Source organism: Polypterus senegalus, chromosome 8 (genome assembly GCF_016835505.1).
Source record: "Polypterus senegalus isolate Bchr_013 chromosome 8, ASM1683550v1, whole genome shotgun sequence".
NCBI lineage: Eukaryota > Metazoa > Chordata > Cladistia > Polypteriformes > Polypteridae > Polypterus > Polypterus senegalus.
This window is the reverse complement of record NC_053161.1, coordinates 88,689,063-88,704,951: the sequence shown is the minus strand read 5'-3', so window position 1 is coordinate 88,704,951 and position 15,889 is coordinate 88,689,063. Positions and strand designations below refer to the sequence as shown.

At 37.0% G+C, this 15,889-nt stretch overlaps 1 protein-coding gene across 1 annotated transcript in view; it reads left to right on the top strand.

Annotated features, from left to right (window-relative positions):
* Positions 1–15,889, top strand: part of cttnbp2 (cortactin binding protein 2) — a 247,184-nt gene that overhangs the window by 175,451 nt on the left and 55,844 nt on the right. Inside the window, exons 5-7 of the mRNA XM_039761402.1 lie at positions 1,951–2,154; positions 9,956–10,055; positions 13,547–13,697. Coding sequence (XP_039617336.1) covers positions 1,951–2,154; positions 9,956–10,055; positions 13,547–13,697 — 455 coding nt within the window. The remainder of the gene's footprint in view (positions 1–1,950; positions 2,155–9,955; positions 10,056–13,546; positions 13,698–15,889) is intronic.

The following is a 15,889-nucleotide window of genomic DNA, read 5'->3' as shown; positions in this document are numbered from 1 at the left end:
TAGTCTATGTCAAATATAAGCACACTGAATATAGTTGCCCTAAAGTATGGCCTAGATGCCCATACCCAATGACCACCCAACCACCAGTCTGATATGTGTTTAAAGGTAAGTTGTGATGTGCAGGTCATTATGTTCTGTGCTATCACATCTCACTTTTTGTTTCTTCTTGTTATTGGGAAGGCTGCCAGGTACCTTACTGAGCAACAGCACCCTTTTCATCTAAATGAAGAACAAGCAATCCTTCAGAAAAGTATACTTTTCACAGCATATGCTGTCATTACTTTTGCGCCCGTCTTAACAGTATATTTGGCTTAATTACTTATTAAATAATATTTACTTCATATTACTTTACTAAAACAATTGATTGACTTTTTGGTCCTCTGGTGGGATGAAATAAATTACAATGCTCTTTTGTAGGTGGTTTCAGAAGCAGGGTTAACAAAGTAGTACTTTATTCTCCATCATAAATTGGCTGATTAAGAGGGGTTTTGGGAATCCACAATAAACTAGTACATTTGTTGCATATATACATCATAATGTTGTTTCTCAATCGCCTAAATTCATCAATTTCATGAAAATCACCCGGCACACTGAGAACAATAGTTACTCTGAGCAAATGCAATAAAAGTCAAGAGGTAGCCTCTAATCTTAAAAGCAACTACAATGAACAAATATAAGAACAGAGGCTCTCACGGGGCCAGTATTTGTGCCAATGGTTTATCTAGTACACTCTCTGGACTTAATTACGAGATATGAAATAAATTACTCTACCATACTGCACAATATCCATTAGTTTACAATTCTGCTTTTATAATCCATGATTTCATGTACATAGTTATAATTTTAGTGCACTAAAGTAAAACGTTTTCTAAGCAATTTTTTCTAAATATTGCATGCCCACATTGTCTTAAAATATTTTGACAGACATTTTTTATTGCAGTGTTAAATATTTCCTTATTTGTCTTATCCTAGATAGGAATAGTGGCAAGCTATTTGGCAAGAACTTAGTTCCATAGAACTTGGTACATTTTCTTTATTCTCCGTTATATTATCTTTAAAAAATCCAAAAATTGTCGACCATCAAAAGCATAGAGAGAAAATGTATATCTGGAGCAGAAATGGCCATACATGTTTTTGTAAGTTTTGTGAATTTGTACAGTGCTGTTTTTCACAACAGATGGGCAACTAGAAATCTTTTGTTAGTAGGAATAAACAATTGACAGTGATGAATTTTAAAGGCAGGCAAATGTACGTTATGTTCAGTTGAATTCAGCTTTTATTCTTAGGCTTGATTTTTGTTTAGTATTTTTTATGAAGGATGGGTTCTTAAAAGTTTTTTACACTGTATAAGTGTTCTGTTTAATCTTTAATCTAAGAAGGCAAATATATCTTTACATCAGCCCATTTACTATATAATATTCATGTTTTACGTAATTATCTGTAATCTTTCTATTTAAGAACAATGCAGGTTGTTAAAGAATATTTGATTACTTAGCAGGCCAAGGCAAATTCTCATAACTGATAATAGTTTGTTGGAATGTTTAAATGTTTAACTGGTTGTACAGAAAAGTGAGTTTACCATATTTTGATATATTAACACTTGCCACATTTAAAAATCTAAAAACATCAGGTATGACTAAACTACTGAAATAAATTATGGTAACACAAGGACACGGACATTTGAAGCCAAAACAAGGAGTTAAATATACAGTATATTAAAAAATGAGGTTCTATTAAAAGCAAGAGTAGCTTAAAACTACAAAAGTATAGAGTATATTTTTGTACATGCAAAGGTCATTAAAACAGTTTGGAATACTGCCTCAGGCGCTGGTAAGTTTTATTACTGATACACAGTATTTAAAAACTGTTTTAATAAAAAGACTGCTTATAATATTTTGTCAAAATGTCATTATTTAATCCTTCTTCACTTTAAATATCATATTCCTGCAGGCTGGTGTACCCCCCTAGCATCTCCGCTAACTTGTGGTGGTCCTGTCCCCCTGGCTGGCAGGCCCACCCTTCTCCACCAAGCTGCTACCCAGGGAAATGTCACTTTATTGTCAATGCTGCTTAATGAAGACCGAAACTATATTAGTCACCTTGATGAAGATGGAAATTCTGCTTTGTATTCTGCTGCAAAATATGGACACACAGGTAAGATTTGTTATCCTCTGAAAATGTTATAAGTGCTAAAAAAAAAGTTTCTTCATATGGTAAAGGTTATGCCAGTGTTCTGAGCCACTATAATGTCGACAAAGTGATGGAAGTTATTTAATTGCAGTAAATATCAGCAAAGCCATTAACTAATGAGACTTTCAATAAGGCTTCTGCAATACTTTCCTTTACCTTTATTCATTAGAGTTCCACCTGTTAGAATTAAATCAGCTAAACACATTTACTACAATTGATTTACAAACAAGAACATATAGAAATAGAAACCGATTGTAAGTCAGTTGAGAGACTCTCTGGTTTGTGATTAATTTTATGGGCTCTTTCTTTGGTTCACAATGAGATTACTGCTCAACTGCTAACTCTCAAGTACTCTTACAGAAGGATTACACATGTTTTGTCTTTAGCTATAGCTTCAAAAGAAAGAGAGACTAAACATGATACAGTTAGAAATACTCTCTTGGTTTCATCTTTGAAAATTAGATTCAACATTAATGAAAATAGTTATTAATGGTCTATATTGCACAGTAACATTTAAATATGTAAAGATTATATAGTAATTTTGCAGGCTATTTGCTAGCCTAATTAATTTTGAAACAAATAAAGCAGTTACAATACACCAGTTTTTAGTGTAATAGCTCACATTCTGTCTACTGAACTCATCATTATTGATGTATTTTAAGTGAAGAATTTCAGTATATGTGATGGGTCGCATTCTTGCCACAGGTCTGCCTGGTGGTCTCTATGCATTTCAATCTGTAGCTAGTTATGGGAAGCATGACTGCTGCACTTAGCTAATGTTTGATATAGTTGTCTTGTACTGTACAGAGATTTGGAAATAAGGTATCTAGAAGCAAAACTTTGTGTCACCTTCATACCATCACTGGCCTAAAGTCAAACTTTGAGAGCTGGCATGTGGCTTGCATACATATACAGTACACTCAATTGTACCTGTGCGATTGTTATGAATGAATGTGTTAACCTTTGCAGTTAGATATAATTTTCTCTTTGTGCGTAAGTATAATCTTTTGTTTATGGGTATGGAAGGAGATAAACGCCACTCCTATCAGATGGACTGAGCAGGTTGACAAGTGTTTTCCACTGTTACTTATAAGTGTTTTCTTAAGTAACTTAGTTTCACAGTGGTATTGAAACATAGCTTTCAGTTTTGCAGCTGTTTAACTAAAATTAAAGTATGTTTTGACATTCCAAATGATCCGGCAATGCAAGCTTAGTCCTAATAAAATAAAAATTTTAAAAATAACTTAAAGTGCTTTATGATGGTACCAAAGAGTTTTGTTGCATGGTTGTGCACTGTACATGTGACAATTCTAGTACTAATGGTACTAACAGTGCTGTGTTTATAACAGCCTAAATTTTAGCTCTCATGACGTTAATCTGCACCCAGCCCTGCGAGCAGGTCCTCCAATTTACAGGGAAATCCTGGGGATTGGGTGGCAGGATTGGCACTCCAGCCATTGTAAAAAAGCACACACTGTTCAGGGTGGTGCTGAGGTGTCACCCGTTGCACGGCTGCAGTTGGATCTCAATTCTTGTGGTTCACCATGTGGTGGGTACAGCAACAAGCTGTAATCAGTGTATGCTCCCAACCTATACAACTTGAGTATCTCTGTGCTTCTTGTGCTGAGTACAGTGTTGTGTGTATGCTGAAACATACCTTGCCATTTATTAATCATAACTAACCAACTCCTTAATTTTTTATGCACATTTAAGTAGCGAAAAATAAAAATATATTTAAATATATAAAAATATATGTACTATATATTATAACTAGCTACCCCTGTGGCTTCACCCGTATGTTAGTGAAACAGGACAGTGAGGAGGGCCCTGCACAGCTTTCTTCTCCTGACATCACTCTTCCCCCTCCACTCGGCCCGCAGTCTCTGTCTCAGATTAGCGCGAATATATTGCTCCTGCAAGCAAACTATGATTCTTAGCACAATGAGAGAAGTCGCAACGGAATGTTCAAGCAAATTATAGAGAAAAAAAGATCTAAATCCGTTAAGTAGTTCTCTCATTCACTAATTAAGCGGACTTAAGGTTACGTCCCGAGGCAGACTCTCTGATGAGTCTCTCTCAGATTCTCACAAATAAATCGGTACCGCAAACAAACTATGATACGTAGCGAGATGAGAAAGTTGCAAAATCAAGTAAATGTTCAAGCAAATTATAGAAAAAAAAGATCTAAATCCGTTAGGTAGTTCTATCATGAAAAGCGGATAGACATACAAATGGGTCTAAAAAAACTATAAGAAATTTAGCACTTGGACCATGTGCAGCCAGAGACATAATTTCAGAGGTGGTGACATCTCTGCTAGGGAGCACACAGTACAGGAATGGCATGTATGGCAAATATTGTTGGAAGCAAAGAAATACTCTGTAGTACTCGGAGAGATTAGTAGGACTAACATTGGAGGCAATTCCTGAACTTGGTCAAAAGTGACTTTGAAATGGAGTTTAAAGCCACCTCCTGACCAGAGCACATTTGACTCTGTAGTTAGGAAGAGAGATGAAGGGGCAACTGACAAAAGAAAGAGAGGCAAGGACCGTCAAAGAGAAAGAATTAAAAAAAAATAACAAGGTGACATACATGGTAAAGTACTTTGTGCTGAGCAGGTAATCCACTATATCGGCAAGACATATAGTAGGTTCAACATCTTTTGAGGCAGATGCAGAGAGATAGCATTTCCTGCTTATTTGACTTTGTTGCTCCCTAGGTGTATAGACTCCTTAAATTTATTTTTCTTAAAACAGGTACCATTTTTTGTTATCTTTACTCCCATGATATCTTTTGAGGTGTGAAAGGCTGCTTAGGTGGATTCCAAAATATGCAGTCACATAGAGCAACTTACAAACTATAATTGAGCATCTTTATTTTCTGTTGGTCTCCACACACAAATTTCCAGTTTCCTTGTTCTATTGTGAATTGTTAGAAACTGGTATTTTAAAATATAACTTGACACTAGAATTACCCGAGCCTACTTAAAAACTCGTAGATCCGTCCCACCTTAAATCGCTTCTCACCTCTCCGTCAGCGTGTTTTGGCCTGTAAATGTGTCGATAAGCAGCAAGCAGTCTGCTATAACATCCCCTCACCGCCGCACAGTTTTCTCAGCTCAAGTCTGTTTACCTGCGTGTCAGTTGCTTAGAGTTGTATAGAGTGAGAAGTCAAGCAAAGTGACACCTTTTATAAATACTATATCATTATTTGGAACACATGCATTTCATGTGTGTTCTGTGTCTACAACGATCTATGTAAACACATCATTAAAACGAAAAGTTTTTGATGTTTTAGTAATAATTGACAAAATGTAGACATGAAGTGTAATGTGTGAAGCCTGAAGTCCAAATATAAAATAAACACTTTCACAAAAGGTACAAATATAACAGAACAAATGTACTTCTATTCAAGAATATAACTGCAGAAAAAGAACCCGCGTTAGGGTGCCACATTAACACGCATTTGCTGAGACCACTTTGGTGGCACAATGGTATCAAATGTTGACTGGTAATCAAAACTTCACAGGTTTGACCCCGGACAAGTCCGTTTTGAGAAGTGAGCTGCTCTTATTGTTCCTATTTTAGAATAAAAACATACATTTGATTCCAGTCTGTAACAGCCGGTGTAAATTTGTGATACTTGTAAAGGTTAGCTTTGTTTTTTTTTTTCAATTTTATTCTCTCAGTCGTGTTCATGATCCCACCCAACCCCCGGCATTTGACACTGCTGTTTTCACATAAAGACACGCTATAACAGAGGTGAACTCAGATGACGATGGTTCTACATCGGAGCAAGAATGCACGTCGGACTTTTGCCATCGCTTTACTTTGTATACTGTATGTACATGGGAATCTCTGCACTCTATTTGTGACTTTACACTGTAGGAAGTAAGTAAATAAATAAAGGTAAATAGGTAAATATCATTCGATCTGGCTCGTACATAAAAAGTACAGTGACAACAGCTTCCACCTTCAGCTGTAGACTCTTCAGTACGCGAGTGACTCTCCACGCTAGTGTTTAGATCTGGACAGTGCATGTGCCCAAAACATTAACATTTATATGTTACTTACATAAAAGCCAGATCAAATGTTATTTACCTTGAGTTATTTACTTACTTCCTACAGCGTAAAGTCACAGGTAGACTGCAGAGCTTCCTGTGTTTGATCAACACGGGCATGCTCAAAAAATACATGTAATGCCACGAAAAGTGCCTGCTGACACTTTAGTACGCAAGCAATGGTACAAGAATGCAGTTAGACTTTTTTTTGGGGCACATACACCGTCCAGATCTAAACACTAGTGTGGAGAGTCGCTTGCGTACTGAAGAGTCTATAGCTGCAGGTGGAAGCTGCCGTCGCTGTACTTTATATGTAAGAGCCAGATCGAATGTTACTTACCTATTTACCTTTATTTATTTACTTACTTCCTACAGCGTAAAGTCACAAGTAGAGTGCAGAGCTTCCCATGTACATATACAAAGTACAGCAATGGCAAAAGTGCAACATGCATTCTTGCTCCGATGTAGAACCGTCATCATCATCTGAGATCACCTCTGTTATAGCGCGTCTATGTGAAAACAGGAGTGTCAAATGCGGGGGGGGTTTCATGAACGTGACTGAGAGAATAAAACTGAATAAAAAAAAACAAAGCTAACCTTTACAAGTATCATAAATTTTCACCGGCTGCTACAGACTGGAATCAAATGTATGTTGTTATTCTAAAATAGTGAGAATAAGAGCAGCTCACTTCTTAAAACGGACTAGAACATGTGAAGTTTTAATTACCAGTCAACAGTTGATACTGTTGCGCCACCGAAGCAGTCGTAGCAAATGTGTGTCAATGTTGCACCCTAACTCGGGTTCTTTTTCTGCAGTTATATTCTTGAATAGAAGTGCACTTGTTCTGTTATATTTGTACCTTTTGTGAAAGTGTTTCTTTGATATTGGGAATTTAGGCTTCACATATTATATAATTCATGTTTACATTTTGTCAATTATTACTAAAACATAATAAACGTTTTTGTTTTAACGATGTGTTTATATAGATCGTTGTAGACACGGAACACACATGAAATGCAAGTGTTCCATATAACAATACAGTATTTATAAAAGGTGTCATTTTGCTTGGCTTCTCACTCTATACAACTCTAAGCAACTGACACGCAGGTAAACAGACTTGAGCTGAGAAAACTGTGCGGGGTGGGGGGATGTGATAGCAGGCTGCTTGCTGTTTGCTGCTTATCAACACATTTACAAGACAAAAGACGCTGACGGAGAGGTACAAAGCGATTTAAGGTGGGACGAATCTATGAGTTTTTTGTAGGCTCTGGTAATTCTAGTGTGAAAAGAAGTCTTCTAAAGAAGCAAATTCTGCAGTGTATCTGGGTCTGTGGAGTCTTTAATTGTCTTTTATTTTGTAATTTTCAGACTGTGCATAACAGACAACTGAAAACTGTTGCAGGTTTATGAATGCTTCATTTATTTTCTGCGGTCTCACATAAGTTGGCTTTCCCATTTGCAGCAGATATTAAAATAGTTGTATAGTTTTTTAGTTTGTAAATGTGAGAATATAGTAAAGAAAAAAGCACCAGTACTAGCAGTCTAAAAATAAAAGATAATTTGTTTTTAAAGTTCTGTAGCTGACTAACAGTTTTCTTTGTTATGCATAATTAAATCCATTTTTGGTCCAGAAGACAAATAAATGCTCTCATGATTAGCACCATGAGATCATGAAATATAAAGAACACCTCGCCCATAATTATTGTTGTCCACCTTTCTCTAATGACCATAGTAGATGTATAATAATACTCATTATGACTCACAAGCCATGAAAATGTTTCATAAGTAAATATATATATTCATTTACTTCATGATTTTCTGTTAGCAAATGAAAGGTTGATGTATTTGTGTTTTTTTTATTTTTTTTATTTTAGATACTTCGCTAATTTAAAAATGCAGTTTTTGGGTTGCCTTTCTAAAAATTGATGTAATTTACAATATGTGTACTACTATTGGGTCAAAAACAAAATATACCAGGCAAAACCTGACTACCTCAGATCATAAGAAATAGCTATAGGCAACAGCACAGCACTGCATTTATGCAAGCTGCCACAAGAGCTCTTATTTTAATAGACATGCTCACAGATTTAACTTGCCATACAAGATGAAACATAGAACAGGATCTGCAATTTCCTTTTGATAGGCATTTCTAAAGCATGATTGATCTCTTTATTTGTTTTAGTTTGCTTAATAGTCAGTTATTTAGGGTCACATTTTAAAGGTTGCTTTTCCCCATAGCTAAGCCACCATCTTTTGAGCTGGTCAATTACTTGTTAAATCCTAATTATAAGTGTTTATGTTCAGTTACATCTTGCAAAGTTTTATTTTCTGTTCTGGTGTTTTTGTTCATGAATAATGTTAATTACTCAATGGAAATTCTTAGTTTCTTTCTAACAAACACTTCTGTTGTAGTGTCAACCTATTTGCATTTTCTTTGTGTTGAAGATTAGGGTTGGGCTTATGATGAAGTGAGTAAGGAGTCCAAGGCAGTGTGTCAGCTTTTAGTTTGGATGTAAGTGCATACAGTAATAAAGCCGAGCGGTCTGAGGGTATAGATGAGGAAATTGGCTGATCACGCATTCATGTGCAAATGCAATTTGTTCAATCAGTTTTCCCATTAGTTCTCTGGGGGTTATAAATAAAGCATCTATAACCACAATAGTGTAAAAGAGTTTGGGACAGTGAATGAAGGAAGATTTGAGATCCAAAAGGAGGATGAATGAAAGAGGAAGAGCAAGAAGAAGAAAGGTAAAATCAAAGGATAGGAAAGGAAAGGGGAACAGCAGGATCAAGGCGGGCTGGTGCTGTTAAGAAGATGCATTGCAGATGGGGACAGTTCCCTGAGCAGAGCAGTGACACTCCAGATGTATGGTCACTCCTGCTGAATGCTACAGAGGAGCAGCTCAGAGAGGTCTCACAGACACAGTGGGATGGCATTAAGAAAAGGAAGCAGAGCTCAGGGAGTTTTCTTAGGGTCTGTTACATTTATCTGTTGCTAATATAATTGAACTATTATAAATGAATATACTTGGATACATTCTTTAGCATAAATTAATGCAGCAAAATTTAATGTAAGCATTAAAAATAAAACAAAATACATCTAAATGTGATCTGAAAATGCTTAAAAGAAAAATATATTTAAATTTTGTATGAATCTAGAAAATAAAAGTAATGGGGTACTACTTTTGTTTAAATCACATTAAAAGTAACATTATATAGAGCAGCAAAAAAAGTTAACCTCAATGATGGGTTTAAATAGATGAGTATATCCTTAATTGTTACTGGCATTTTACAAAATTAAATTTCAAACATGGCAGCTTTCATCAAGTAATGGGAAATATCCAACAATTTTACAATTATATATTTTATTGTTTATTCAAATGCAGAGTATTCTTCCTCCATCCATCTTTTATGTCCAGTTGAAGGTCATGCTGGAGTCCATTCAAAAACTAATGGCAAGTTTCCATTGTTGCAAATGAACTGCCGTTTTAAGATACCCGGTCTAAATTAAGTCCAAGGAGTAGGTGTTATGTTGAACTACTGCTCTTTGTAGCATTTCTACATTTTATTAATCCTGTCTGGTGTACAGTCTTTCTATAGTGATTTTAGAACAATGGAAAAAGTCTGTAAATCTATTATTCTGCAATAATGTTTATCTTTTAAACTTTACAATTTTGACCTTTTGAACTATTTTAATTTTTCACAGACTGTGTTAAGCTGTTGCTGACAACAGGGGCATGTGTTAACATTTCAAATAAAAATGGATTCACACCTTTACATATTGCTGCTGCAAATGGACATTTCAGGTTGGTGAACTTCTAATTTACATTTGTAAAACAACATTGCTCTGTAATGTTGTCATTTTGCACAAAGGCTAGACACTGTGAGGATCTGTGTAATAGTGCAGTCAGTTATGGTTTTCTAAGTCAGGAAACTGTCTGTGCTTAGTGTGATATTATGACTCAAGAAATGGATACGTATACTGAAGCATAAAATCAGAGATCCACTTTTTTTTCTTAATAGCTCCTTTTCATTATCAGTTTATCCTACATTTTCTTGTTGATTTTCTTTCCCCCAAATTTAAACTCACAACATTAAACATATCTGGACATGATGTCAATCATCACAGGTAACACCAATGCCTACACCCAAAATATTTCATAATAGACTAAAAGTCAGTCACCAATCATTCTAATGTGCACATACAGTATGTGATATGTGGGAGGAAACATGAATACTCTGAGAAAATCTGTGCATTAGGGAAATGTGAAAATGTACATGTGTAAAATACCACATGTACAATGCCCAGGCTGAGACTTGAACCCAAAGCTGTTGTTTCACAGAATAACCACATTCTAAATCATTAATTTATGAATTATAATATAAACCAACTTGAAATTAACCACAACTCTGTATGGGGTTCTTTTATATAATGACACCTCAACAAGTGTTATATTAAGAGGAACTCAAAATTATACTGCAAACTATCCTAGGATCACTGAGAAATCAAAAAGGTTTCTCCTGTTTCTAACCAAAGTGCTGATCAAGTTAATGTTTGCTTTATATAATGTGTTTTGTAATTGACACTTGTTACAAAGGGATTTATACAGTTGATATGTTAAGAAAAGGAGTACAAGATAAGAAGAAGGGCACTATCATCGCATATGCATGTAAAAGAAATGTATTCTGGCAACCCTTTTGACATAAAAGCCTTCAAAATGATTTTGAAACAGACTAGAAGTTTAGTGTAGCATTAGGTTACACAGAAGGTAAATTTGTTTGACATGCTGATTTGTTTTGCCAGTGGTCCTTCACAAGATATTCGAATGCATGCCAATTTTAAGATACACCATTATTTATTAAACTCCGTATTACTGCATTATTGGCTACATAGTCAGTCTGGATAAATATAACAATACTTGCGGGCATCATGTTTGTCACACTTAATATAAATGTAAAGTTTGACAAGGGACACCCAACATCACATTTCATAAACCATAATAAGTACAAAATCCTGGCATGTGTGTAATGGCCATTTAGTCACATCCACTTCTATCCTGAAGTTTTAATGAGAGAACACAGTACAAGCAGAGTCATGTCCCACTTACAATTGTTATTTTGTCACAGTAATTTAAATTTAAGAAATCTCAATCATAAAGTTACTGAACAGGCAATCATATTCTGTCTATTCAGTAACTATCATTATTCTATAATAAAAACCCCGGGTTTTTTATATATACAGTTATATATTGTGTGTGTATATTTTATGGGAGTAGGAGTTTGGAGCAGCCCTGTTGGGTTCTGTGGGCGCAGCCAGGGGTTGCAGCAGGAAGGCTGAGCCCTTTGATGCAATACTTCCACCATACCTGGAAGCACTGGCTGAAGAAGATCACCACATACCTCAAGCACTTCTGTGTCCCCTATAAGAGGAGTCAGGTACCACTACTCTGGGAGCCAAAGTTGGAAGGTGGAGGACAAAGCTTGCCAGGAGGAGTGGAGGTGGAAGGAATATATATTGTGAGACCCGGGTCCGAACACCACCAGACAGACACCACTTCTTTATAAGAAACACACCTTTATTGCTGAAACACAGTCCCGCACAGCACACAGTGCTCCCAGCACCAATCACTCCCAACACGGGCCTTTCTCTCTCTGTCTGTGGGCTGCCTTTCATCCTGCTCCCACTCCCGACTCTAGCTCCCTGACTGTATGATGGTGCCCCCTTTTATTCCCACCTAGATGTGCTCCAGGTGCCTGATGACACTCTTCCAGCAGCACTTCCTGGTGTGGTGTCCACTACAACTGTCGCACCTCCTTTGTCAGCTGGTGTAATAACAATTTTGTTGTCATTCTATAGCAATCTTAAAGCCTTCTGTTATTTTTTTAGAAATGTGGACAGTCGGATGTGTTATGTGTAACTGGCTGGCCACAGCACACCTTTTTTCCTTTGCATTGTCTGCTGGTGTATCCAGCAGGAGGTGCGCCAGCTCCCCAGATGCTACACAGACAGACACAGACACAAGATCAGCACAACACACAGGATTTATTCTCTTGTGGGAAATGGTTCCCTGTTGTTTCTCACCTCAAAGCACAGTACAAACAAGCACATTACTAAAGCCCACATCACTTTATCTTTTTTCTCCTACTGTTTTTGTCCTCTCTCTCTCCCTTTCAGTCTGGCTCCTCTCCTCCTCCAGCAAGTGTTGTCCTCCATCTCCTGACTCTGCCAACCTGAATGAAGACAGTGGGCTGCACCCAGGAGTACTTCTTCTGGCCCAGTAGCATGGTCCGGAAGCACTTCCTGGTAAGGTGGAAGCCTGACAAAATAGGGCTCCGTAATCCCAGCAGCTGACCCTGGTGGCAAAAAGGAGCCCAACATGGTTGAGTCGCAAAACCCCATGCACTATTGTGTGCTGTGGGAATACGAGGCACTGCTACAACCCAGGAGGGCTGCCATTTAGCAATCCGCAGGAGTTAGTGCCCTGTGCACGCTGTCTCCCCTGGTCCTTTCACTCCAAAGTAATTCCAACTAAGGGTGACGGCCGTCCACCACAATATATATATAAAATATATAGATTATTAAACAGGTAGCTGTTGGAACCTGCAAAGCATTGTTGTCTGTCACAAAATACCAACTGCAAGGTCATCAGCCGGGTAGCAACATTTACAGGTGTTCCTCTTTTAATCCCAGAACACCTCTGGATGGTAATGCAGTGATCAGTGACATCTCCCTGCAACTCCTTACTGCTGAATTAGTTTATCCTAAAGAACTTCCTTGGCTCACTAGTTGGTATGCCTAATCCCTCAGCCTTTATCTTTCCCTTGTAGCCACAGCCAGAAACTTCATTTTTCTGCCACCTCCACATGATCTTTTACCACTTTTTTTAGCTGATACGAGGTCATCCAAGTGCCCTTCAGCAAGCATTTTGTTGACAAAGCCAGTTAGCCATGACAGCCAACTTCCAGTGGATAGGCTGTTATTCTTCAACCTTTAACTCCCAACTGCTAGCTTGGCATACTACAGTTTCTTCCTTTTGTAGGCTTTCGTTTTTCAAGGTAACTGTCAGAGCTGTCAGTTCAACCAGCAAGACTTGCTTCTCAGTTACTGACCACCCAATTTGATTTAATTTAATTTAAAAGAAATTTTGTTAAATTGGGAAATGCCAAAGAAAATTACTTAGTAAATGCTTTAAGAATGTAAACATTTCCTCACCTGGCAAGTATTTGGTTTTCAGCTGTGAAACAATCTGTGTGTTTTGAGTGATTTGGGTCCCTTTTTTCTCTTTTGTTTCTTTAGGTGCACTGATTTGTTACTTCGCTATGAAGCCAATGTGAACTTTCCTGCTATAGGAGGAGAAACTCCTCTGTATCAGGCCTGTGCCAGTGGAAATGATGAATGTATTCAAGTTCTACTGGCAACTGGAGCTGATAGAACGGCAACCACAGCAGTAAGTAACACATACTTTCCTTCTAAAAGTAATTATCTAAGTATTAATCTCACCATATTCTACATTTAGTATCAAATAAGAATATTGAAACAAGAGGTACAAACTTTTTCATGTTAATCTATTTTAATGTATTCCTAAACTTTTTACACTGATTTTCATTTTATACTCATTATTTTAGCTTAGGATTTCTACAATAAACTATAGCTGTACCCATATATGTTTGCAAGAGCTTTTCAATTGCAAAAGATGGATGTCCATTTAGCTAAGCCCAGGGTGTCACTCTTGTTTTCTTTCTCAATTAACTCCCAGTGTTGGTCTGTGCTTTGTGTGGTTTATCAATCAATCAATCAATCAACATTTATTTATATAGCACATATTCATACAAAAAAATGTAGCTCAAAGTGCTTTACAAAATGAATAGAAAAATAGAAGACACAATAAAAGATAAACATAAGTCAACATTAATTAACATAGAATAAGAGTAAGGTCCGATGGCCAGGGTGGACAGAAAAACAAAAAACTCCAAAGGCTGGAGAAAAAATAAAATCTGTAGGGTTCCAGACCAGAGACCGCCCAGTCCCCTCTGGGCAATCTACCTAACATTAGTCAAACAGTCCTCTTTGTATTTAGGGTTTTCATGGAAGGACCTGATGATGATGGTCACGTAGACTTCTGGCTTTCAGTCCATCAATGTTGGTGCATCATGATGCTTTGAGTAGGTGGTGGTGGCGCAGGCCGCCACCACAAAGAAACCGGAAAAAGAAACAGAAGAGAGAGTAGGGGTCAGTATGGATTTTGGAGCCACTGTGAATAGTTATTATGAAGAATTGAACATACAGAGTATCAGTATTAAGTTAAAGTGAAGTTATAAAAGGCCATGTTAAAGTAATGTGTTTTCAGCAGTGTTTTAAAGTGCTCTACTGTATTTGCCTGGCGAATTCCTATTGGCAGGCTATTCCAGATTTTAGGTGCATAACAGCAGAAGGCAGCCTCACCACTTCTTTTAAGTTTAGCTTTTGGAATTATAAGGAGACACTCATTTGAAGATCTAAGGTTACGATTTGGAATATAACGTGTCAGGCATTCCGATATATAAGATGGAGCGAGATTATTTAAGGCTTTATAAACCATAAGCAGTATTTTAAAGTCAATCCTGAATGACACAGGCAACCAGTGTAGTGACATCAAAACTGGAGAAATGTGTTGGATTTTCTTTTCCCAGTTAGGATTCTAGCAGCTGCATTCTGCACTCGTTGCAAATGATTTATGTCTTTTTTGGGTAGTCCTGAGAGGAGTGCGTTACAGTAATCTAGTCTACTGAAAACAAAAGCGTGAATTAATTTCTCAGCATCTTTCAATGATATAAGAGGTCTAACTTTAGCTATGTTTCTTAAGTGAAAAATGCTGTCCTAGTGGTCTGATGAATATGCGATTTAAAATTCAGATTACAGTCAACGGTTACCCCTAAATTTTTTACTTCCGTCTTAACTTTTAATCCTAGTGCATCAAGTTTATTTCTGATAACCTCACTGAATCCATTATTGCCAATTACTAAAATTTCAGTTTTCTCTTTATTTAGTTTGAGAAAATTACTATTCATCCATTCAGAAATACCAGTAAGACATTGTGTTAGTGAATCGAGAGAGTCGGAGTCATCAGGTGCTATTGATAAGTACAGCTGTGTGTCATCAGCATAGCTGTGGTAGCTCACGTTGTAACCTGAGATAATCTGACCTAACGGAAGCATATAGATTGAGAAAACAGCGGACCCAGGATAGAGCCTTGTGGAACACCATATCGGATATCATGTGTCTTTGAGATTTGATTACCACAACTCACAAAGAATTTTCTCCTGCCAGGTAGGATTCAAACCAATTTAAGACACTGCCAGAGAGGCCCACCCATTGACTAAGGCGATTTCTAAGAATATTATGATCAATGGTGTCAAATGCAGCACTCAGATCTAAGAGGATGAGAACAGATAAATGGCCTCTGTCTGCATTTACCCAAAGTCATTTACTACTTTAACAAGTGCAGTTTCTGTGCTGTGATTTGTTCTGAAGCCTGACTGAAAAGTATCAAGAATAGCATGTTTATTGAGGTGGTCATTTAACTGCATAATGACTGCCTTCTCTAGAATTTTACTTAAGAAGGGCAGGTTAGAAATGGGTCTAAAATTTTCAAAGGCAGAG